Source organism: Schistocerca gregaria, chromosome 2 (assembly GCF_023897955.1).
Source record: "Schistocerca gregaria isolate iqSchGreg1 chromosome 2, iqSchGreg1.2, whole genome shotgun sequence".
Taxonomy (NCBI): Eukaryota; Metazoa; Arthropoda; class Insecta; order Orthoptera; family Acrididae; genus Schistocerca; species Schistocerca gregaria.
Window position 1 is genome coordinate 1,051,662,759 of NC_064921.1, and position 27,293 is coordinate 1,051,690,051.

Here is a 27,293-nt window from a genome sequence, read left to right on the forward strand (position 1 = left end):
ATCTGAGTCTATATCTGCTCCTGGGTACGTCTTACAATCCTGTATCTGATTTTAGAATCTCTGCCTGACCATGGTATAATCTAAATGAAATCTTCCCACATCTCCTGGCCTTTTCTGAGTATACCTCTTCTTCTTGTGATTTCTGAACAGAGTATTTGTTATTACTAGCTGAAATTTATTGCAGAACTCAATTAGCCTTTCTCCTCTCCCATTCCTAGCACCAGGCCCATATTCTCATGTAATCCATCCTTCTACTCCTTCCCCTACAACTGCATTCTAGTCCCCCATGCCTGTTAGATTTCCATATCCCTTTACATGATCTTACCCTGTTCAAACCATGAGGAGCAATATCTGACTGCATCATGATTTTCCAGACTGAACAGCAACTTGTTAAGGAGTAAACTTTCTTTCAATTATGTAGTTAACTACATTAAGAATAAATGTTTGAAGGTCTTTAGACAGTGGCTCAATGAAATGAAACAAGAAAGAAGAGGAGCAGATGAACATCTTGTTATATGTGATTTTTGAGATACACATATCAAAAAAACGTTTTGCATCACCCCAGTTCCCAAAAATCCTGAAGATAGACATTGATTGTGGATATTGTATCACAGACACAGTCCCTTTGACTGTTCAGAGATGTCATTAAACCTGCCTAAAGATGTGAACAACCATGCATGAGCTGCACCCATTAGATGGAGGGGGTCCGACAGCCGATCAGTTCCAGTCATTTCACCAGGAAGGAGGTATATGGCGCATGTTGTCTGTAGTTCAACCATGCCTGGATGGTCAATACCGCAGTTCGATTGTTTCCACATTGTTACATAGTGCAAGGAAGGGCTCTCAACAAGGGAAGTGTCCAGGCATCTCAGAGTGAACCAAAGAAATGATGTTTGGACATGGAGGAGATACAGAGAGACAGGAACTGTCGATGAGATGCCTCGCTCAGGCCACCCAAGGGCTACTACTGCAGTGGATGGCACTACCTATGCCTTATGGTTCAGAGAAACCCTACAGCAATGCCACCATCTTGAATAATGCTTTCCTTCCAACCACAGGACATTGTGTTATGACTCAAACTGTGTGCAATAGGCTGCATGATGCACAACTTCACTTCTGACGTCCATGGGGAAGTCCATCTTTGCAACTGTGACACCAGGCAGTGCGGTACAGATGGGCCCAACAACATGCCAAATGGACCGCTCAGGATTGGCATAATGTTCTCTTTACCGATGAGTGTCGCATATGCCTTCAACCAGACAGTCATTGGATCTGTGTTTGGAGGCAACTTGGTCAGGCTAAATGCCTTAGACACACTGTCCAGCGAGTGCAGCAAGGTGGAGGTTCCCTGCTGTTTTGGGGTGGCATTATGTGGGACCAACATATGCTGCTGGTGCTCGTGGAAGGCACTGTAACAGCTGTACGATATATGAATGCCATCCTCCGACAGATAGTGCAACCATAACGGCAGTATATTGGTGAGGCATTCGTCTCCATGGGGGACAATTCATGCCCCCATTGTGCACATATTGTGAATGACTTCCTTCAGGATAACAACATCACTCTAATAGAGTGGCCAGCGTGTTCTCCATACATGAATCCTATCGAACATGCCTGGGATAGATTGAAAAGGGTTGTTTATGGATGACGTGACCCACCAATGACTCTGAGGGATCTATGTCAAATTACCATTGAGGAGTGGGACAATCTGGACCAACAGTGTCGTGATGGACTTGTGGATGTATGCTATGACAAAACAGGCATGCATCAATGCAAGAGGATGTGCTTCTGGATATTAGAGGTAAGGGTGTGTACAGCAATCTGGACCACTGCCTCTGAAGGTCTTGCTGTACAGTGGTACAACACTCAATGAAAAGGCCGGAAATGATGTTTATGTTGATCTCTACTCCAATTCTCTGTACAGGTTCTGCAACTCTCAGAACTGAGGTGATGAAAAACTTTTTTGGTGTGTATATTTTGTTATCCATCCTTCATTTCATAGGCAAATGTGGCATACAAAGTCAAAATTTTTATCTAATGAGTCTATGACTATGGGGAGACTGCAGAAAGAAATTTTAAAAAAGAACTCCAAACATATTCCTAGTGATAACACATCAGTTGAATAGAAAATTGGTGGGTAAGAGTTGTCAGGGTAACATGTACCTGCTTTGTGTAATACTTGGCAATGTTTTATATAAAATTACTCACATTATTGATTATGGCAATTACATCAGCACTCTTGAGATATTGTAGTTGATGAGTAGCTAAAATTCGTGTTTTTGCCTTAAGATAACCATCAATGCACTCCTGAAATAATTGTTTTCCAACATGAGTATCTACAGCTGACAATGGGTCATCAAGCAAATAAACATCAGCGTCTCGGTATACAGCCCTGAAAATGAGAAAAAAATCCTCTACATTTTCTGTAAATTTCACAGGTTGATACTTACTAAAAAGTAAGAGGAAGACAATACTCTGATAGCCTGGAGGAGTAATGTAGCAATAATAACTGAAACATAATTGGGTTTTGAACATCTATTGTGGTTCTGACAGGTATCCACACAAGTCACCCAAATGAGAGCAAACCACTAGGTGCCAAATTGAATCCACAATAATATCACGTCAGGCCTTGTGTATAGCACACATTGTCATACATTGTATATAATATGCTTCATAACCACATCATTATCCATCACGAACATGTGTTTTAAGTTACGTACCGTTAATAAGCCAAGGCAGTTAGTTAATGCTACTGACTTCATATTCAGGAGAAGCAGGATTTAGGTTATTTTTCTTATTTAAACTTTACATGATTGGCCTCATCACTTCAAATGAATGTTTATATGGCTCTTCCAAAAAGACTGCCACTCACTTTCCTGGGCACACTAACATCTGAGCTTCCTATCTACCCCCAATGGCCTTGTTCATTTCATCACACCATCAACTGACTCCGTGTTTTAGGACCTTTAATGATCTAGCACATAATAATAACAATAATAATAATAATAATAATAATAATAATAATAATATTGTCTTTAAGCCATTACAGCAATGGACAAAGTCATACACATAATACAATACAGTACAGTACATGCTATAAAAGAACAGAATTGTTAAGAACGTTACAGTTTTATATCACAGGTCATGAAATCCTTTATATTGTAGAATGGGTTTACAACTAACCAGTCATAAAGTGTTTGTTTGTATTGTTGCTCTGGTAAATTTTGTATAGCTTGTGGAAGTATCTTAAATAATTTGTAGCCCATAAGTTTATAACTGTTAACTGATTTTGACGGTCTGTGGTAGGGCGTATAGATAGAGCTGTTTGTCCTAGTGCTGTAACAATGTATATTTACCCTGTGTTTTACTTTAGGTAAGTTCTTTTTTGTGTAGATTAAAACATAATAAATATATAGGTTTATTACTGTCATGATTTTTCGTTGAGTAAACAAAGGTTTTCAATGAGCCTTGTATGGTGAGCCTCTAATTATCCTAATAACTTTCTTTTGCAGCAATAGTATATCATGCACACAAGTGGAGTTTCCCCATAAAATAATACCATAGGATATGATGCTTTGGAAAAATGAGTAGTAAGATACTCCAACATAATTTTTAGGTACACAGTGCATTAATCGCCTTAACAAATAGATTACCCTAGACAATTTACCACTAATGTACTTAATATGTGGATTCCAAGAAAGTTTATCATCAAAATATACCCCCAAAAATTTAACACAACTATGATAATCTGATGGAAACTTGTCTTTGAAACTAAATACCATCTGCTGGGTTTTTCTTTCACTAAGCAAGAACCCATTTGCTTTAAACCAGAGCGAAGCTTGCTCAATTACCTCTGTAACACATGTTTTAAGGCTATCAAGATCATTACTGCTGTTCAGAAACGTTGTATCATCAGCATAGAGTACTGTTCTGGATTTAATAAATGATGGCAGGTCATTTATCATTATTAGGAAAAGGAAAGGGCCCAGCACGGATCCCTGCGGAACACCTACCTTAACTTGTTCTATACTGGACATTTCTTTCCCAACACAGACGGCTTGCTTACGGTTTTATAAATTGATCTTAATAGCTTAAGGCTGTTACCTTTAACACCATAAAAATCCATTTTTTCGAGTAGTAGTGTGTGTTCTACACAGTCAAAGGCTTTGCTTAGGTCACAAAAAGTTACTTGAGCAAAGCATTTATCTTCAAATACTAGATGGATGTATTTAACAACATTGTCTATCGCATCAATGGTTGACAGGTTTTTCCTAAAGCCATACTGTGATACACTTATTAATCCTATGTTATCAAAGTAAACAGATAATTGTTGGTAAATTATGCATTCTAAAACTTCTGAAAAAACTGGGACTATGGATGTTGGCCTGTAACTTGAGACAGAATTTTTATCTCCCTTTTTATGTACTGGAACTACCCTAGACAGTTTAAGCTCATCAGGGAAAAAACCCTCCAGTATACACTTTTTTATACAATATGTTAGGGGGTACACTATACAGTCTACCACTTTCTTCAGCATGTTACAAGACAGGTCGTGTATGTCTACACTGCCTGATGATTTTAAATGCTTCACTATTCTTAACACAAAACCAGGTGAGACCTCAGAAAAATTGAAGGTACTTGTGTTTGTTGATGACGTAGCAATATTTTTTGACAGTAACTGTGATGAGCTGATTTCAGGTTTAATTATAGCACTTCCTACTTCCTCAACTGATTTAATAAAAAAGTCATTAAATTCCTGGGGAGAGATACTAATTTTGTCACTTCTTTTATCTTTGGAAACACTATTTATATGCTGCTTTGCACTTATTTCTCAATACTTCTGAGATTGTGTGCTTGTTTGGCTTCCACAATTGCTTTTTTGTACTCATTCCTAGATCTAACATAGGCTAATTTAGCATGGTTGGTTTTCAGATTTTTTATAAATATTGTACAACAACATATCTTGATTTTTCGTAGTAGACAGCTGTTTTGTATACCATGTATTTTGTCTATTTGAAACTTTTTCTTTTAGGACTCTGTCAGTTACTTTGCATTTCTTTATTGGTATGCAGTCATTAAAGTGTCCCAAAAATGCTTTGAGAAACCTATCAAATAGTACCTTTGCTGGCAGATAATTGCTTAGAGTATAATGTGTCTCATCATAACACAGGTCAAACCAATCTCTGTTAGAAAGGGCCGTACGAAACCTGTCGATTTTCTCATCTGTGACTGGTCTAGTGACCACAACTTCTGGGACAGGCTTATTTACGTTACTCTTATCAAGAGGGAACCTACTTGTATAATTTAAAGATACTGAATCATGATCAGAGTATGGAAATACTGTCAAAAAACATGATTCTTGTGTTGTTTTAAAATTTACAAAAATATTGTCAAGACATACATGTTCTCTTGTAGGCTTGTTATTGACTGAATGTAAGTTGCACTGTCTTAGTAGGTTTTGGAGTTCAGTGACAGTACGTTTTTGTGTTGTAACATCGAATTCAGCATTCACATCTCCACCTATCACAATATCATAATGTATCCATCTAGTATCTGTAAGTAGATGTAACAGCAGGTCCAGTTTTTCTAAAAATACATTGGTTATACCCTTAGGTGACCTGTACAGGGAAATTACAACTAACTTAAAACTGTCTATTACTATACCAGCAGCTTCAAAGTTCTGTTCATCACACAGAAAATCTAGATCTAATCTATTGACTGTACCGCTAAGTGACTTGGTAACATATATTGCCACACCACCTCTTAAATGTAATTTTCTGCAGTAGCTACTGGCTAGATTATAATTATCAAATTTAATAAATGTAAGTTCACCCTCACTAGCCTAGTGTTCACTTAAACAAAAGATATCAAACTTATTTTCTGATCCAAAGTCATTGACAATAAATTCTTTATCCCTTACTCCTCCAATGTTAGGATAACAGATTATAAAATCAAACCTGTCTTTCTTTACAGATGCACTATTTTGCTGAGAGGCTATTAAATCTCTGGCACTATCTGATGAGCTTCTTCCCCTGCCTTCTACTAAAAAATCATATAGACGTAATGGAGGTACAGTTTTCCGTTTGCCCGCTACACTTGATACTGCTTCTACTCTTGGAGGTCTCTTCACTTCTTCTTGTTCAAGGCATGATCTAAGTGGCTGGGTTCCCACAGTTGATAGTTTAAATGTTGCTGCAGAATGGACAGCTAGATCACCTGTTGGTACACTTGTTGCTGAATATGCTTTTGCTGTTTCTGTTATATTAGTTCCTGAATGAGGTATTCTACCTGTTGTAACTGTAGTTACAGCTTCTTCTCTCCCAGCACATTCTTTTGTAATCAGTGATTCCTGATGTTGTGTTACTGCTGCAACTGGAGTACATGGTAGGGAAGATACTTTGCAGGCTTCCTTTACCAGTGGCAGTGGAATAGGATCACGTTTCTTACATCTAGGAGAAACACTATCCAATAACATTTTGATCTTTTGACTGAGCAGCGATTTGCCCCATTTATTTAAATGCATACCATGTGTTGTGAAGTGCTGTCTTTCAAGATCGTCAATACTGAGGAAAAAAGCATTTGAAGTGGTCTTGCAGATCTTTTTATACACCCTGTTTGCTTTTTGGATTTCTCTGTTCACACAAGAAGATTCAGTAAGGTCATGTCTGTGTGGTACGCCTACAACAATAACTTTTTGATCCTCTGTTGTACATAGCGCATCTACAGGAAACCAAATCAAGTGCATATTTGGCTAACACACAAATATTCACCATGCTCATCTGCATTATTATTTTCAAACTCTGTACATCAATTTCACATCTGTATTTATCAAAAGACATTATCACTGTACACCTCAACAAGTACCTGTCTGATTCACACATGAAAAACTCACTATGGTATATGACTGTACATCTGATCATATTCCTGTAAGTGCTGTTGTGGAGATATTTGGTAGTGTGTAGATGCTAAGTAAAATATGCAACATAAAGAGACAAATGTTAGTAACACATACATATAATCTTGAATTCCCCAGAAAATTAAGTGTTCTGACCTGAGGGAGGGGAAATAAGGAAGACATGCTAACATTTCTGTACACATCTCAAAAACTCATGAAATCTATCCACTTTCTAAGCAAAAGTGGAAACACTACACAAGTAAATTATCAATGATTTGATGTCTTTTGGGAAGTTAGTACTGGAAATTTTTGCTTGCCTGGAAGTATGGATGGTTTTCATTAGTTGATCTGAGTCAAAGATGTATTTGCCAATAAGGTTCTCTGTAATTACAAATACAGAATACAGCACATTTGAGGATGTTTAAATGAGTCATGATTCTGTTCTAAGTCCTCTTTGCCTCACAGTCAATTGTCTTGTCTTGAAAAATTCACTTGCATCATCACATTTTCTTCATGCAGAGAGCTATGGCAGCATGTGGTGACCTACTGAATAAAATTTTTTACCAAAGAAAATCATTAAATAGCTGTATGTTTTGAGAAGTTATTTTATTTAGACAACAACTAGTTTTGGCATTTCAATAATCTCATCTTCAGTCACGTATAGACATTCAGATGTATCAAACAATGGAAAATCCTGGATGAAATGTAACAATATTATAAAAAGGATAGTTGCTACTTACCTTATAGCAGAGATGATGAGTCGTAGATAGGCACAACAAAAAGAGTGTCACAAAATAAGCTTTTGGTCAACAAAGCCTTTGTCAAAAATAGATAAAACACACCACACACACACACACACACACACACACACACACACACACACACACACACACACACACATATATATGCAAATGCAGTTCACACACACACGACCACAGTCTTTGGCAGCTGGAGATGACAGTGTCTATTGTCTACTTTTAGCAAAGGCCTCATTGAACAAAAGCTTATTTTGTGACTGTCGTTGTGCCTGTCTGCGACTCAGCATCTCAGCTATACAGTCAGATGTATCGATACTTGCATATTGGAACCATCAATATCTGGACATCCGCCCCCGGTAGCTGAGTGGTCAGCGTGACAGAATGTCAGTCCTAAGGGCCCAGGTTCGATTCTTGGCTGGGTTGGAGATTTTTTCCAGTCAGGGACTGGGTGTTGTGTTGTCGTTGTCCTAATCATCATAATTTAATCCCCATTGACACGCAAGTCGCCGAAGTGGCATCAGATCTAAAGACTTGCACCCAACGAATGGTCTACTCGATGGGAGACCCTAGTTGCATGACATTTACATTTACATTTTAATATCTGGATTCCATGAATTAATTTTGGGAGTGTCTGCTTCAATGACTTGACAACAACTGAGCACACCTACAGTCTGAGGACTGCAGGTGTGCTCAGTCATGAAAGTAAAAAATCCAAAAGTGAATTAACAGAATCCAGATATTGACGGCTCCAGTATGCAACTATTCATACATCTGATTGTCTGTACATGGAGTGAATAGTGGCATGAAATAACATTCTTGAGATCTTGAAACTGGTTGTCATTTAAATAAAATAACTTTACAAAATATATGGCTGTCTGACTATTTTCCTTGGTAAATATTTGACCAGATGCTGTCCCACTTCCACAATGGATCAAGGGACACTGAATAAAAAGTCATAAAACATTTTGAGCAAGAAAAATATCTTACATAAATATCTTCCTCTTTGTATTTCTATGACTATTAGTTATAAGAATAGCATCACATGAGTAAATAATGATGTGACACTAAATAGTGAAGTCCTTTTGTACAAAAAGAAAAAACACAAATATCTGAGAAAATCTTTAAGGTTAGAACTGGAGTTCAAATCATTTTCACTGTACCTGTTAAACATCAGAACCGGTTATTTACTGTTACATAGACCACGTTCATTGTGTCTGATTAAGATGGGGAACATTTCAGGTGGTTTACAAAAGAACACCTCACCATGCCAACAAACATATGGTCCTGCTGATTACCTACAAGAATGATTTGCATTTTTACTTTTGTTAGCTCAATTCTGCGAATTAATGTCTCACGGTTTCCTTACTCATCATTACCATCAAATGTTTGGGATCACAAAAAAACTGACATGGCAAGGAGTCTGTGAACTATTTATTCAAGAATTTTACCATGAAAAACTGCACTCTCAAACACAAACTTGCAGATGCAGCAAAAATAAAAATAAAGCTACTTAAGTTAATGAAAGTTAATTCAAAACATTTACAACTTATGTTTCTCAGCTTAAATACATTAAGTATTAAGTAGGTTTAATGAAGAGAATGAGTAGTTTTATTCTTCAAATAAATGTTTTGATTTATAAAATGGCTATTCATAAATTAACCTATGACTGGATATTAAAAATAAACAATTGGTTGTACCTTGATGTGCCTTACCTGGCAAGATTGATCCTAGCTCTTTGCCCTCCACTAAGTGAAACACCTCTTTCTCCAACTATAGTCTTGTCTCCAAAAGGAAAGAGTTCAAAGTCTCTCTGTAAAGCACAGACTTTCACAACCTGCTGATACTTTTTGTGATCATATGGCTGTCCAAACAAAATGTTCTGTCGTACTGAACCAACAAACAGCCAAGGCTCTTGTGATGCGTAAGAGACAACTTTATCAACCGAAATAGAGCCAGAACTCAGTGGTAGTTCATGGAGAATTGCATGAAGCAGTGAGCTCTGAAATCATATTGCAAGTATAGGATAAATAAACCAAATAAATACATTTAGTCTGATGTGAAAGGTACATTATAAACCCATTTATTTTCTTCTGCAACAAATGCATAGAATATATTTTCTGGCATTTTACATTTATTTTCAAAAATTCAGTATATATGAATGTAATTTACACATTTGAAAGCCAAGAAGAGTATTGATTGTAGTAGACAAACTATTGCTTCTGTGTGGAATATATAACTTACTTGTTTGATGCAAAATTACCAGTGAATTCAGTTTCAATACTTTTTTTGCATTTAATGACCATAATGCCAATTCAGCCTACAAGTAATTTCATTCTAAAAATAATCTCTGCAATCTGGATAAGACACTGCTCTGCAACACCCTTTCTTCCAGGACTGCTAATCCTGTATGATGTTCAGGAGAACTTCTGTGAAGTTTGGAAAGACGGAGATAGGTGTTAATTGAAGTGTAGTTGTGAGGTTGACTTTTGAGTCATGTCAGGATAGCTCCAGTGGTGAGGATGAAAGGCAAGGTTCCAAGTTCAAGTACCCATCTGTCATTTAGTTTCAGTCTGCTAGGATGTTTCAAAACAGTGAACACTCCACTGCAGAGTGAAAGAATTCATTCTAGGGACAAGAGAATTCTTTTCCACTTTCACTTTTACATAAATTCACTGAGATACATTTGGGCCATTATTTCTTAATGAAGCATAGACTGAAATGTCAGGTGGGCTGTTTACTGTTGTTCATGTAAATTAGATTCACAAAATCAGATGACTGCTGAACATTCAAATAAACAATGTCTGCCACTTTCAGAATTACAGTCTTTTCCTGCCTCTTCATGTTTGCTATCTTTACTTGGACCAGACAACATCCATCCATGTATTTATTTTATAGGTAGGAAGTATACATGGAACAACATAAGTTAGATACAGAAAAGTGTTGTAATGTGATTTATTAACTTTTTCTGTGGATTGTTCAAATGCACAAAAAACATTACATATAGTATTAAATCCTATCCAGTACACAGTCCAGCAAAATTGGCCGTGGGTGCACTACACATCAGATGCTGCTACCCAGGTAGCTGACTGTGTGTGGGCTGCAAAAAAGGGTATTTTAGACAGGACTACACTCCGTCCAGTCCAGATAATTAAAGTTGTAGGACACACTGAAGTGTTAGTGTAAGATCCACAGAAATGCCTCCCACAGATGAGTTGATTAAAATCCTAATGATCAGCTGCTCAAGCATTGATGATAAGCCCCAAACTTTGAAGCAGTACTAAAAAGGTTTGGAACTCATATAATATGAGGTGCAGAGAGGTGGTTATGACTGGAAATTGGCAGCAGCAAGGTCTTTGGAGGAAATATTAGTGTATATCAAAAGAATAGAGGAATGGAAAATGCAGTGGTTGTGCTAGTCCCAATAGACAAGAAACTCAAACCAGATGAACAGCCGTGTGTGTGTGTGTGTGTGTGTGTGTAAATGGTTTTTGGTATGTTGTGACCATTTTTAATGAACTCAAACACTGATATCAAACTTGAACACAGTATTTAAGTTTATACTACTTTATGCATTTTTGTCTTATACCATTTTCAAAAGGCCTTACAAAAGAAATATATGAAAGAGAACAGTGCAAAAACATTGATACAATTAAATTAAATGTACATTGCAAAATGGGAGAAGTAAGCACTAACTGAAAATACCTTTGATAAAATATAGAAAACGCACATAAAAAATAAAAAAAAAACTAATTTAAGAGAAGTAGAACTCACCACACTATCTACAACAAATTCTGAGCTAAAACAAAACTGAAACTGTCAAACATGGATACAAAGTGTCATGTCTGCATTCATTTCATTTCTGTTTAGTACAGTTATTGCACATTTCTATCATATAATTCCATTATATTTTCATTAGGTTTGCTTTCTTTAATTTGTTCTTGGAAAATCTATACCCATTGCCACAAGAAATTATTGGAATTCAATAGATGTCAACTCATTATGGTATTTCTTTACGTAACATTCATTTACAGTAATTTTGAGTTTACTTTTGTTCTTTGTGTAACTTTTCATCTATCTTTACCCATTAGACAAGCTCAATATAGCTACCATACAGTTTCATGTATAAAATCCTTTAAGTATTCATATAAAAGCCATCATGTATTCATAAGATTTGTTTTCGAGAGAAGATACTTAGTGTTTCAACTATTCTGTATACTTCATCTGTCTGGTGACAAATTTGTCATAATGCTCCAATATTTTTGAAAACACTTACGTGTAGCAACCATATTTTCAGTGCTAGCTTGCTGTTAGACAATGGCCAGATTATTTATTACTTGCTATGGATAACATTTTAGAAATATTAAAATAAAAAATAATTGACACCATCTTTTTGTGCAAACTCCCTGACATTTGTCATATTTTTGGTATGCATTATCTGTTGTATCCTCCTTTTGGGTACTGTTTTCTCAGTTTATTGTGTATCACTGGTTCTATTATAAGTGGAATATTGTTACACAAGACTTCTAGATTTTTAATTGTCTCTGCAAAACTGTTACATATTAAGCATGCTTGATTTCATTTGGCATGTAACTTTGTAAATTTTGTTTTATCTTATGGTTGGAATAAAAATATAATGATTTTAATGTTTTATATATGCATTTCCAGATAGTAAATTATGCATCTGCTGTAATTTATTATTTTACGAACAGCTAGATGTTGACTTATTTTAATTACAATGATGCCATCTTGCAGGTATAATTTTTCCAGTTTCCTTGCAGCACATGAGTATTTATTAAACAATACACTGGGTGATGTAAGAGAATATTCTCTCTCATTTAACACTACACCATATCAATATTTCAAAACGTAATTTTCAAAACACTGCATAGTATAGGCATCTGGACTCTTCTTCACCTAATACTTTGATGTGTGTAGTAAGTCAGTTTGCACTTAAATGTCATCAGGTAATGTAGAACAGATATGTTGCATCAATATATAACAAATTTAGTTTTGTTTTACCTAAGAATGTGTTATAGACAGTTTGCTAATCCATCCTTCCTTTCTTCCATCCTTCTTTCATTCGTTCCTTTCTCCCTTTTCTATGATATGCGTTTTTGATATTTTATCAACATTTTCTCACTGAGTGCTTGCTTCTTCCATTTACACTTCATATCTTATGTAATTGTACCAATTTTTTGTCACTGATGCTCTCTAATGTATTTCACTTGCAGAGCCTTTGTGAATGGTGTAAGGCCAAAATGCATAAGGCAGTACAAAATTAATAAATACAGTGGCCAAGACTAATATCAGTTTTTGAGTACATATGTTAATCTATAAAGCTGTGATCATTGGAGACTGTAATAATGCAATAATTAATTGGGATGGTCACTGTTTTGTAAGTGGTGGGTGTGAGAAGACATCTTGCATAACATTACTAAATGCATCTTTTTGAAACTGCCTAGAATAGACAGTTTGGAAACACACTCATATATGTTAAACCTAGTGGCAGAAATCACTCTGGTCTCTTTGAGAATACTGATACTGAAATTGTTATCAGTGATCATGAGGCAGTTGAAACAAGTATGATATTAAAATACAAAGGGCAGCTAAAACAAATAATAATGTTAACATGTGCAGCTGTCAAGGTAAAGAGGCAGTTGCCTCATATCTCAAAGAGGAACTTAAAATGATTATCACTGGGCAGGAGTATGTAGAAAAATTATGACTCAAGTTTAGAGGAATAACTGGCCAGGAAATAGTTTGGTTTGTACCCAGTAGAACCTTTATTCATTTATTCATCCATCTTTTAGCATTTGCATACAACTGATATCATCATGAGTAATGTACAAGAGCTTTTATAAAACATGATTGCGATCTAAAGAAGTATAACTATGGTATCACACAAAACTAAGGTACACATAGTAAAAGGAAATACATAATTATAAAAGAACATATTCAATGGTTCATATTCTCTGTAAATAAACTTTTAAAGAAACTGTGACTATTGTATAATAAGTGTAAAACAAACCATAGACCTATAGATGGACAGACGCTAAATGAAACATGTTTGGCTGTCAAAAGGGGCAATGTGTGAAGCTTTCGATGATTACCACAGCAGAATCATATTTTCATCTTGCTTTCATAGTGCAAAAGAAAATTGCTTTCATAGTGCACAATAAAACAGCACCAGACTTAATTTCTTCAGAAAATTCAACAAATTTTCTTATCATATGTAATAATATAAACTATAAGAATATAAAGTACTGTTAGATGGATAATGGTGCTAGAACTGTCAGAGAAAGACAGAAGGAAAATTATGTCATCTGATATGACATTTCTCAGGGCAGTCCGAGGTTGCTTACTGATGGTCAAAAATATGAAATACAGAAATAAGACAGGAAGTGCAGGCTTTTGATTTTGAAAGCAAAATTCAGAAATATAAAGTCAATTGGTAACCATTTAGAAAGAATTTAAAAGGTTGTCTGCCTAGAATCACCATGAACTATAAGCTCACTAGACAGCAAAGTGTCAGAGATCTGGGGAGAAGATGGTTTATGGAAGAGGCTGTGCATCCTATTCCATGGACAAGATGATGATGATGGTGGTGGTGATGATGTTCCTACAATAACTGAAGGAAACTTTTAGTCATATTATTTTAGAGGTTAGGCAACTGCAGCCAAAGCTGCACAGGGCAAATAAAATCTTCTGCACTGGCTGTTAAAATAATTTTATTAATCGTCACAAACGGTTTCATATCAGAGGAGGTGCATCTTCAGGTGATAATTTTTGTTACTTTTTTAAGCAGTCATGGTGGATTTATTTTGGCATGCCATGTCTGTTAAAAAAAAAGTAAAGATACTTATCACCTAAAGACGCATCTCCATTGATGAAAAATCGGTTGCAACTTCTTAACGAAAGGATTTTAACAAGTTTTAGTCAGATATGAAGTACATGCATGTAACTTAAAAAAAACCAACTTTGGACCGAAACCACATTATCTTGACTATACTTCAAATACTATACCAAACATAAACAACATGGAGAATGACTAAAGAAGATAAAGATACATCAAACTATAACACATTTATGTTGTAATACTCCTATTAGGTACCCAAGATGCTATCAGTCACTTATAAGTAATTATGTTTTACATACTTAAATGAATTAAAAGGTCTATTGATTTATTTCAGAAATGGGATTTCCTCATAATTATTTATAGAAAGAAACCTACAAAAAGCTATGATTTAAAGCACACTTAATTAGGTATGAACTTGGTCAGTACCTTCCCTGCTCCAACTGGCCCAACAATTGCACATAACATTCCGGGCTTGACTTGCAAGTTAACATTTGTTAAAGTTTCTGATATAGACACAGGACTCCACTTGGCACAAGCATCAGTTATTATGACTCCAGTTTTCTTTGCTTGCTCTTTCTCTTTTTCAGTGTCTCCATTACAGATGCTAGGACACGTCAGTTTTGGTACATGTTCTTCTTGCATTAAGAAAATCTGTAACAGAAAAGTGTGTAATTAAACCACAGAAAGCAAGTTAAATGTTGCACTTAAAAAATGTTGTGTTTTGTAATTGTGTATATGGCACAGTATTGTTTTGTAAACATGAATATTGCACACTATTTATAATAGTAACTTTCACTCTTCTCAGTGAGAGAAATGCATTATCTCCTCTACACTATCTGTTCATCGTTGGCAACTTACAGCTCAGGTCTCTACCTCATATCCAATGTAATAAACTAATATTACTGAACATGATTAATAGTGTGCTTCTGGATGTTCTTATGAGTAGTTGTTTCCATTTTATGCATAATCATGAAATGAAATAAAATGAGACTATTAAATAAGTCAAAAATATAATAAACAGGGACAGCAGTTTCAGTATGAGTAATGCTTGGAATCCAGCACTCAATTTATTAAAATCATCAGCAATCACATCCACCAGAGCTGGGAAACACTGAGAGAATTTGTGTTTCACAGAATATAAGCACAAGCTCAAAAAAACAAAAGAGTATCAAAGGATGTTGTGGGTGTCAGGAATCAAATTTGGCTATAAATAGTGGTGTGAGACCAACAATAGTTCAGCATCTGATTGTAGTCAAGGGAGCAAAACACACAACAGAAAAACTTGCAGCCCCTGAAGAAGGTGGTTGGGTCAGTTGTTGAAGTATTGTGCATAAAATGGAAACAACACCTTCGAACCAGACTCTTAATCAATTGCACTGAGAAAACCTGAGAGATCATGTATTTTCATTCATTTCCAGAGAGAGAATGTCATTATTACCAGTAATTACAAGTCTTAAAGTCTTCCATTCTTCAGAGTAATAATGTTACATGATTTATAGTTTGATGCAAAAATTTCAGCAAGGTGACAATTCACAGCATGGTGGATTGCATGGGCATTTTCTTCTCAACATCTAATAGAGCTAGATATTAAACTAAATCATCTGATAGAGCTGGATATTGTGCTTTAGTTACCATAAAGAAGACATTCAAATTACAGCCAGGCAAAATTAAAAGACACTTACCTAAAGCTTTCAGCCACAGCTTTCATCAGCAAAAGAGAAGCACACACCATTCATACACGCAAGCAAGTACTTCTCATGCGCATGTGGCTACCAATGCCAGCATCTTGGACCAGAATGCAACTATCTTGTGGGACGCAAGCAGCAATCTGGAGGGGGCAGGGAAGGGCAAGGGATAGTAATTTACAGGCAGAAGAGTGACAGACACTGTCTGGTTGAGTGTGCAGGGACTAGAATGCCAACAGGGGCAGCATCAGGAGATTGTGGGACAAGGAGGCGGAGGAAGAAGGAGGAGCGACAAAGGAGAGGAGCATGGAAAGATGGGTGGGTGTGTTGGCAGAGGTTGGTAAACAAAGAGGGTGGGAGACTTTCTCTGGATCCCACTCTCCTTTCACAATGACATACACCTTTCCAACCTTTCCAGATTCCGTAAAATCCTGGCCCTCACAACCTGGTAAAACACATCTCCCTGGCACAATCATTGGAGAATCACCTCTGCTCCCTTTGCAAGATGCTATTACTGTGTAATCCCTACTCCATACATCTCTGAAACTGAATCATTTGCCCTCCAGCACCTGGAGGAGCATTCCAGACACCAACTCCTTAAGTTATCCAACCTGCTGACATCCTACTGCCATCTTGGTGCATCACTATCCGACCTCTATCTTACCTATGGTGTTCCTCCCTGTCCACCCCTCACAGCACCTAAATTCCTGCTTAGCTGACCTTTTCAACTTAGCCGACCGTTTCAACTTGCCACATCCACCAGAACTCCCTACTGACTCTCCACCAAATCCAGAGCCAAAATATTTCTATGGCACTGTTGTTAACTTTCCACCAAATCCCTCAGCTCCACAGAAGCTTCAGTCCTATCCAAAGGTCTCACCTTTAGCCCTCGACCCAAACTTAACCATGCTGCACTTTCAAAGACGTACTCTCCTTCTCCCAATACTTGCAATTGAAGCATTTCTTTGCCATCAATCCCTCCAACCGAAACCACCCTAATTCCAACACTGAACTCTGCCTTTTCCAGTTCACACCCCCATCCAACCGCGGTCCTCTCCCCCTCCCATGTAACCACCTGCTGGTCACCTTCCAAGAATTCCTAACCTCAAACTTAGCCTCACCATCTTTGCCCAGGTCCCTTCCTCAGAACACCAATCTTTCAGCAGAAAAAGAATAGCCAAACACAACCTTAAAACAAGTCCTGACCTAATCATCCTACTTGCAGACAAAGGTTCCACACTGTCTTTGTGAATCATAGTGACTACCTGACAATAGGCCTCCGCTAGTTATCTGACTCCTCCAGCTATAAACTCTGACAGAGTGATCCCATCCCAGAAGTCCAACACAACCTCCAAACCATGCTTAAGCCTTAGTACATTCCCACAATGTCTGCTCTGAATCCACTTCCCTCCTCATTCCTATGACACCCCACACACCCATCTTCTACATGCTCACCAAAATCTACAAACCCAACAATTCTGTGTGCCCTCCCCCCCCCCCCCCCCCCCCCCCCCCAAAGAGTTTCAGCACTCACTGACCAAAACCTCCAACCAATTGGCCATAATCTAGCCTCTCACATTGAAAACACCAGCCACTTCCTTCACCAACTCTCAACCATTCTTACCCCTTCACCCTCTGGATCCCTACTTGTCACTGTTGATGCCACCTTCCTATCCACCAACATCCCTCGTGCCCATGGTCTTACCACTATTGAACACTACCTTTCCCAATGTCGTTCAGACTCCACGCCCACTACCTCATTCCTCATACACTGTAGTAGCTTTATCCTAAACTAGAACTAGTTCTCCTTTGAAGGAAAGGCAAGTGAACAAATCTGCAGCAACACAACCATGGACATCTGCATGGCATCCTCCTATGCCAACATGTTTGTGGACCATCTAAATGGGACCTTCCTAGTCCCTCAAAATGCCAAACCCCTGGTCTGGTTCAGGTTCACTGTCGATATCTTCATGATATGAATGCAGGTCCAAGACATCCTATCTTCATTCCTTCATAACCTCAACACTTGCTCTCCCATCCACTTCAGATTGTCCTCCTCAAAACAGGAACCCACCTTCCTGGATGTTGACCGCCTCCTCTCTAATGGCTCCATATGCACATCTCTACCAGAGGTGTGTACCGAGCCTGTGTTGACCACCAGGGACTGTAGCCTCGACTGCCAGGCAAGCCTTGACTTGTACATTCCTGTCAGCCATTCGAGCTGCACTAGGGCCCGCTGGACTGTGCAGTGCCCTGCCCAAACCTGAGTCCACTCAGATGCTTGTGCAGCTCAGCTGCTCATCAAGTTGCGTGCCTACCATTGCAAGGGAGGCGAGCATGTTACCACCCAGCTAATCAGGTGGACTTTACATGTGGTATTTGAATAGTTCAAAGAATGTGGAGGAGTCAGAGACAATTTCATTCAGTGTTGCTGTGGTAGTGTGACAGGTGCCTTTTGCCACTGAAGGAGACAGCATTACACAATTCAGTATTCAGTTTATTCACCATTGACTACTTACAGTGGACATTAACTATACAATTAACAATAGCTTTACAGTAAAGTTTTTACAATTTAATTCCACTTCTTTTAGGAATATTCTTATATACTAATGTCAATGACTATTTCAAAATATTCTGTTATCTTATAAAATGGATGTTTGAATAACCAGTCATAAATCTTACGTTTGAAAATATTACTGGTCAGTGACCGAGCAGATGCAGGAAGTTTATTTAAGAGTTTTAAACTCATTATTTTGTGTGAGTTTGCAGTCTTTGTGAGTCTGTGTCTTCGTATGTTGAAGTCCAGTTTTCCTCTGATGTTGTGGGGATGTATGTTCTCTCTGGTCTCGAACTCATTTAAGTTGCTTTTGACATAAAGCAGTGCTGTGTAGATGTATAGATTCACAACAGTTAATATCATTTGCTTGATAAAGGAGGGGCAACAGTGTTCGTTAGGCTTAACTTTTCTCATTATTCTGATTACTTTTTTTTTAATTTTCATAATTTCACTGATAAAGCAAGAATGTCCCCATAACAATAATCCATAGGAAATGTGTGATTGAAACAGTCCAAAATATAGCACCTTTAGATGTTCATCAGTGACTACATCTGTCAGTCTCTAGATGAGATAACACAGTCTTGCTATTCTCTTGCAGATATGGCTAATATGTTCCTCTCAGTTTAATTCTGAATCAATGTGTAATCCTAACAATTTTACTGATTTTCTTTCAACAGCTGTAATTAAACCCAGAATTAGTTCTTGTGTGTTATCAGGATTACATAGAAGTTCATTAGAAGAAAACTAATTCATTACTAGTTCTAGTTTTTCCTGTGTTGCCTGATGCAGTTCTGTTGTGTCATGGTGTGTACTGAGCAGTGATGTGTCAACTGCATAACACACAATTGAATTTACTCCTACATGGTAAGGTAAGTCATTAATTGCAATGATGAACAGAAAAGGTTCTAGGACCAAGCCCTGAGGCACTCCAGTCTTAACTTCCTTCAGCTAGGAGCATCTACTTTTAATTGATACAAACTGACTCCTGTTAATTAAGTTGATTCGATTGCATCTAAAGATGGTTTGTGTATGCCATAAAATTCCAGTATTGCAAATAGGGTGTTAAATGGTATGCAGTCGAAGGCTTTGCTAAGATCACAAAGTACAACTGATACTAGATCCTTATTTTCAAATGCAGTTAACACCTGGTTAAAAACTTCAGTGACAGCAGTAGTGGTATTTTTACCATGTTGATATGCAAACTGTCTGTTGGAGAGGAGGTCATGCTTTTCAAAATAGTTATTTAGTTGGCTGTACATTATATATTCAAAACATTAGAGAAAATTGGGACATTAGCAGCTGGTTGATAGTTTTGGGGCACATGCTTATCTCCCTTTTTAAAGTCTGCTATCACTTTAGCAGTTTTGAGAGCATCTGGAAAAACTCCAGATTCTAAACACACATTAATAATGAAAGAAAGAGTTTGACAGATAAAGTGTATTAGTTAGTTAGTTAGTTAGATGCGTGTGTGTGTGCGAGTGTACACCTGTCCTTTTTTCCCCTAAGGGAAGTCTTTCCGCTCCCGGGATTGGAATGACTCCTTACCCTCTCCCTTAAAACCCACATCCTTTCATTTTTCCCTCTCCTTCCCTCTTTCCTGACGAAGCAACTGCCAGTTGCGAAAGCTCGTAATTCTGTGTGTGTGTTTGTGTGTTTTGTTCATGTGCCTGTCTGCCGGCGCTTTCCCGCTTGGTAAGTCTTGGAATCTTTGTTTTTAATATATTTTTCCCATGTGGAAGTTTCTTTCTGTTTTATTTACATAGTTAGTTAGTTAGTTATATTACTTGTTCCATGGATCGTGAACACGATTCTTTCGTAATGATGTGGAACGTGTCAAAATTATTATGTTTTTTCATCATGTAGATAGAGAACCAATAACAGTCCATACTTTTGAAGTTGGTGAACCTTGCCACAGCTTTTACAATATCCTCTTTGGTGACAACATTCCAGTGGAATGTATACCTCCTAAGTGGCACAGCACCAAGATGATCTAGTGCACAAGTGTCATTTTGCTTGATTTTGTTTTTCAGCTCACTCACTGAGGTTAGGATGTAATTATTTACTTCTTCTGGGACCAGCATTGCATCTTGTGTGTGGGTTTGTGAATTATATAGGTTGACGATGTCCCATGCTGCTTTACATTTGTTGGGAGCACTTTCAATGTAATGTTAGGGAAACATTACACGTGGGAAAAATATATCTAAAAACAAAGATGATGTGACTTACCAAACAAAAGCGCTGGCAGGCTGATAGACACACAAATAAACACAAACATACACACAAAATTCAAACTTTCACAACCAACGGTTGCTTCATCAGGAAAGAGGGAAGGAGAGGGAAAGACGAAAGGATGTGGGTTTTAAGGGAGAGGGTAAGGAGTCATTCCAATCCCGGGAGGGGAAAGACTTACCTTAGGGGTAAAAAAGGACAGGTGTACCCTTGTGCACGCCCACACACACACACACACACACACACACACACACACACACACACACACACACACACACACATATTTATCCGCACATACACAGACACAAGCAGATATTTGTAAAGGCAAAGAGTTTCTGTCCGGGACTGGATCAGACTCAGAATGTGGCTCTCCAGCACGGATACGACTTCCTCAAATCCTGCCCTGAAATGAGATCCATCCTTCATGAAATCCTCCCCACTCCATCAAGAGTGTCTTTCCGCCATCCACCTAACCTTCGTAACCTCTTAGTTCATCCCAATGAAATCCCCAAACCACCTTCCCTACCCTCTGGCTCCTACCCTTGTAACCGCCCCCAGTGTAAAACCTGTCCCATGCACCCTCCCACCACCACCTACTCCAGTCCTGTAACCGGGTAGGTGTACACGATCAAAGGCAGAGCCACGAGTGAAAGCACCCATGTGATTTACCAACTGACCTGCCTACACTGTGAAGCTTTCTATATGGGAATGACCAGCAACAAACTGTCCATTCGCATGAATGGACACAGGCAGACAGTGTTTGTTGGTAATGAGGATCACCCTGTGGCTAAACATGCCTTGGTGCACGGCCAGCACATCTTGGCACAGTGTTACACCGTCCAGGTTATCTGGATACTTCCCACTAATACCAACCTGTCAGAACTCTGGAGGTGGGAACTTGCCCTTCAGTATATCCTCTCTTCTCGTTATCCACCAGGCCTCAACCTCCGCTAATTTCAAGTTGCCGCCGCTCATACCTCACCTGTCTTTCAACAACATCTTTGCCTCTGTACTTCCACCTCGACTGACATCTCTGCCCGAACTCTTTGCTTTTACAAATGTCTGCTTGTGACTGTGTATGTGCGGACGGATATGTTGTGTGTGTGTGCGTGAGTGTATACCTGTATTTTTTCCCCCCTAAGGTAAGTCTTTCCGCTCCCAGGATTGGAATGACTCCTTACCCTCTCCCTTAAAACCCACATCCTTTCATCTTTCCCTCTCCTTCCCTCTTTCCTGATGAAGCAACCGTTGGTTGCGAAGGCTTGAATTTTGTGTGTATGTTTGTGTTTGTTTGTGTGTCTACCGACCTGCCAGCACTTTTGTTTGGTAAGTCACATCATCTTTGTTGTACTATCTAACTCAGGTCATTGTTTACAAGAATTATTATATATTCTGTACAGTCTGAGCATCTCCTCCCTAGTGAGAGCTAGCTCATTTGGATACCATTTTAGCTGTTTGTTTTTCTATTTATGCTTATGTCTACTTTTGATTAATGGTGAGCACCAGTACCAAAACTTTGTGAGTATTTTCAGGAAGTTGTTAAACACCATTGCACCAGCACCCCATTGTATACAAAGTCCCAGTTAACATCAGATAATCTGTCAATAAATAAATTAATATATTCATCTTTCTGCCCTCTTATCCATGTGGCACTAGAATTGATTCTGACTGATGTGTTTGATTTAGGCAACTGATCCCAGCAGAATGTTAAAATCAATGGTTCATGATCAGCTACGGCTCCACTGGCAAGTCTGACATCATAAAAATCTCTAGAAAAATGTACCATAATATTATCTAAGCACGCGTTATCCCGTGTTGGTGTGTAATTTGTACATTGTAAATTCAATGATCTTAAGATATTAAAAAATGTTCTAGTAACATGTTCATCACTGTTGGCCATTTTAATGTTGAAATTGCCACAGATAATTAGTTTTGTTTTAGATTTTAGTATTTTTGTCATAAGCAACTCAAATCTTTTGAAAAATGTATTTGCATCTCCACCAGGTGATCTATATAAGCTAACAATTATAGTATTCTCTGCATTAGTCTTATACAGCTAAATTCTGCATCTGGTTCTGCACAATAAGAGCTAACATCTGTTTTGGTAAACATTATAGTATCTTTAACAGATATCAGAACACCTCCATTCTTTCTTTCACTTCTACATGTAATGTCTCCAACAGCATACCCTTGAGGAACAAAATATTGTACTTGATGTTCTGCCAGCCAGTGTTCTGAGACTCAAACAACATCAACATTTTCAATATTGCAAAAATGTTCTAATTGTAATACTTTGTTCCTAATGCAGCAAATGTTCGTTTGCATCACAGTAACAGATTTATGTTTATTGTTTATTGTCTGTGAACACTATCTCATTCAAATGTTGCTTTTAGCACCTAAATCAAGTACAGGAGGTTTATTACCCACTGGTTCACTGACTTTTATACTAAAAAATTACATACATTCCAGGTATTATTCAAACTACTACTTTCGTAGATTGTTAGATTCTATGTGAGTCTTTCTTTAATTTGCTGACATGTTCCTACACAAACTTTTTCCATTCATATTTTAGCTAGTGCCCATGTCTGGTGTGAAGGTTATGTTGCAGTTTACTTATATCGACCACAGCACAATTTGCGTATTCAGAACACAGTTTCTTTATTCTAATATTTGTTCTTTGGATTTCTTTATTATATTATAGATTATTATATTATACTATACTATACTATAGATTAGATCATGCATATGAGGCACTGCACCAGTAACTGTATTCCTTGATTTATTTATTTATTTATTTATTTTTTTTTTTTAGAAAATTCTGAAGCACTTTTATGCAAACATCTGCTTCATTTTTCGCAACATCATTTGATCCCATTATGCATATGACAAAGTCATTTTCTTGCCTGGATTTTGTTTGAATGCAAATGTCTAAAATGTGTTTAATTCCTGCTCCAGGTTTGACAACACTGGTCACTGCTATGTCGCGATTTATTCCTCGGAACATAATAGATATATTCGTGCCATGGCTGTCTGTTAGAAAAAGCACACTGTCTTTCTACCTGATTTTTCCTGTTTATCATCATTTTTCTCAAGAGTGATTATTCGTTTTCAGCGCATTGCCTTTTTCAAGGTCTGGATCATTTACACTGTCTTTAACACTGTCACTGGACTGCAGAACACTGTATTTGTTTTTATCGGTAAATGTAACAGCTGTTGCAATGTTCGTTGTTATTTTTCCAGCTTAAGTCCTGCCTTTGTGTCTCACTTCTCTCCACTCAGAAGATTTGTACATTTCGTCAGCCGCCACTTTAATTGATTTGTTCTTCAACCATAGTTCCCGACTTTCATTCTTGAATGTGGTGATTTCGCTTCTTAAAGTGTTGACTAAGGATTGTAGACCCAAAACTCATTCTTTTAAATTTTTTGTTTCGACGTTACAATTCTCGCAAACTGACCAAGAATATTAACTCCATCCCAAACAATGGAAACTCCAAGTAGGAATATCAACAATTTAGGAAAAGACAGATTTCTACTTACCATAAAGAAGACATGTCAAGTTGCAAGTTGCAGACAGGCACAATTAAAAGACAGTCACATACAGCTTTCAGTCACACCCTCATTAGTAAATAAAACAAAGATGGACACACACACACACACACACACGCACGTACACGTAAGCAAGCACACCTCATGTACACATGACTGCTGCTAACTCCAGCTTTTCTTGTTCTGGCCTGAGATGCTGGAGTAGGCGTTGGGGCGTGTGTGCATGAGGTGTGCTTGCTTTTGTGTGTGTGTGTGTATGTGTGTGTATGTGTGTGTATGTGCACGCACGCATGCACTTGAGTCTCTCTTTTACTGACAAAGTCTGTTGCCCAAAGTTTTATATGAGTGTCTTTTAATTGTGCCTGTCTGCAACTTGACGTATCTTCTTAACAGTAAATAGCAATCTGTCTTTTCCTCCATTGTCAATCTCATTTTCTTCCAAAAACTTTGTGGATCACTGTATTTAGCAACATTTGAAAAAAAAGACATATGGAATATGTAAAGACATTGAGCCAAAAATAAGGCTACCTGGCAGTTGTCTGTGTCTTCATTGCTGTTATCTGACTCATCTTTGTCTGTGCAGTGTTCTGACTCTTTAGTGTTCATTGATGCTACAGATCATGAACTTGCAGTTTCTGGAAGTTCTTGCCTATTTGGAGCTTTCATTCTAAAATATGTGTTATCCAGCTAATTCGTGCTTGAACTTTATTCTTCTACTCTGAAACAATCTCAGGATAATTTCTAATAATGGTTGAGACTAATATTAGCTTAAGAACTTTTATACATTGTTCGTGTACTAATTGATTATTCATATTGTAATAACACAAGTTATTCTTATTCAGTAAACAGTGTGAACAAAAGTGAGGGTTACAAGATGTTTAATACCTGAATTCTGGATATGGAAACTCTGGTTTCAGCAAGGAGTTGAACAGCTTGTGGATAAAATATGGCCATGCACAGTTGCAGTAGATTGAAGAACTGTGCCAATGAAAATACCTGCAAAGGCATGATTCATAATAGCTATTATTACATTTACTAACTGTGTCAATAAATGTTACTAATAAACTGTACTGGTAGTCACAACATACCCTGTCAGCTGTAATGGTGTTTCCTAAAAGTGCATATGCAACTACAGCAATATATAATGAACTTCTTTCAGTAAAAACCATGGAAGCCATGTATATACCTCTCAAGTAATTAGCTCCTCTCAGTTCCTTTACCTCCTTCCTGAAAAAAAGAGATAAAAATCTATATTATGTGTTTAGTTCAAACAGCAATATAAGGAAATTTATTTTTATGTCTAACATTGGGAGAGTGAATTGCCGAATGTTTAGTGTTTCTCAGCAGCATATGTTCAAGATGGCAGTGATTGATGACAGTAAGTCATGTGTGAAGTGCATAAAAGCGGTTAAAAGCATGGAAATAATTATAATGTGAGGACTGTGGTGTCAAAAATCTTCCACAGTGATTATGTAGTCATTAGCAACAGTGAATCTTGTGCTGTGATGTGTTCAAAAGATTGAATCAAATTTCATTGTAAAGCCTGTGAGAAGAGTTTAGACACCAAACTTTTCATAGAAAGAGGAACACAGGAACCTAGAGAGAGAGAGAGAGAGAGAGAAACAGAAAATTGTGCAAATTAAATACAGTTCTCAGTCAAAAAGAAAGATTAGAAAAAAACTTGTGGGAGTCATCAAAGTTCACAAAAAAAAAAAAAAACTCAATGAAGAAACCAATGACAATAGAATTGACTTTGAGGAAATTAATTCTGTGAAATATAAAACTGAAATTGGTGAGCAAAATGACACAAATTCACACAAATGAGTTAAACAGGAAACAAATGAAGTGCTGTGCACAAGAGTTATCAAAAGAAACAACTAGCTGATGATAACAGAGTGAAGTCCCCAAAAAACTCACTAATAGTCAACAACAAAATGCTACAGAAGGACACAGCTCACATGAACTTGGGAGTTGTGGCTGTTTTAGCAGGTGTTGACACCTTGGTGTTTGAAGTGTTGCAGAGCCCAAGGGTGACGTCATAGGGCACCATGCCGTTGCACCATTTCAAAGGAAGGTTGAAGGCACCTTTGAGCCAAATTTCAAAGGGGGTTTCAAAAAATTGATCCTTTAATTTTGTTGCCTAGTGTGTAGCTTCAGACTCTTCGAGGATAGTGCATTTATCTGTAATGGAGTACTGTCTGAGAAGAGGTATATAAATATTCAGTCAGATCTTGATAAGATTTCAAAGTAGTGCAAAGATGGGTCAATGGCTATAAATGTTCAAAAATGTATAATTATGCAGTTCACAAAATGAAAGAAACAAAGTGGATATGATTATAATATCAATGAGTCACAGTTGCAACCAGCTAACTCATTCAAGTAGCTGACTGTGAAACTTTTTACAGATGTGAAGTGAAATTGTCACATAGGCTCAGTTGTGGGTAAAGCAGGAGCATACTCCACTTTATTGGTAGAATTCTGGGGAAATGCAATCACTCTATAAAGGAGAATGCTTACAAATCACTTGTGTGACCTCTCCTAGAGTACTAACCAAGTATGTGGAACCCATACCAAGTAGGACTCATGGGGGACATTGAACATATAAAGAAACAGGCAGCTTGAACGGTCATATGTTTCTTTGATCTGTGGGAGAATGCCACTGAAATGAATCTGAACTGACAAACATAATTTGAACTGGCAAACACTTGAAGACAGACATAAACCATCTCAAAAAAACCTACTTGCAAAGTTTGAAGAACCACCTTGA

The 27,293-nt window shown here is 37.5% G+C and overlaps 1 protein-coding gene across 2 annotated transcripts in view; it reads right to left on the reverse strand.

Annotated features, from left to right (window-relative positions):
• The window catches only part of LOC126335576 (ATP-binding cassette sub-family C member 4-like), a 276,697-nt gene that overhangs the window by 86,289 nt on the left and 163,115 nt on the right, over positions 1-27,293 (reverse strand). For both annotated transcript variants that reach the window (XM_049999007.1, XM_049999006.1), the window contains exons 7-11: positions 25,615-25,753; positions 25,412-25,522; positions 14,936-15,160; positions 9,366-9,652; positions 2,209-2,392 (exon numbers count right to left, since the gene is read on the reverse strand). In XM_049999007.1, the coding sequence (XP_049854964.1) occupies positions 2,209-2,392; positions 9,366-9,652; positions 14,936-15,160; positions 25,412-25,522; positions 25,615-25,753 (946 nt within the window). The remainder of the gene's footprint in view (positions 1-2,208; positions 2,393-9,365; positions 9,653-14,935; positions 15,161-25,411; positions 25,523-25,614; positions 25,754-27,293) is intronic.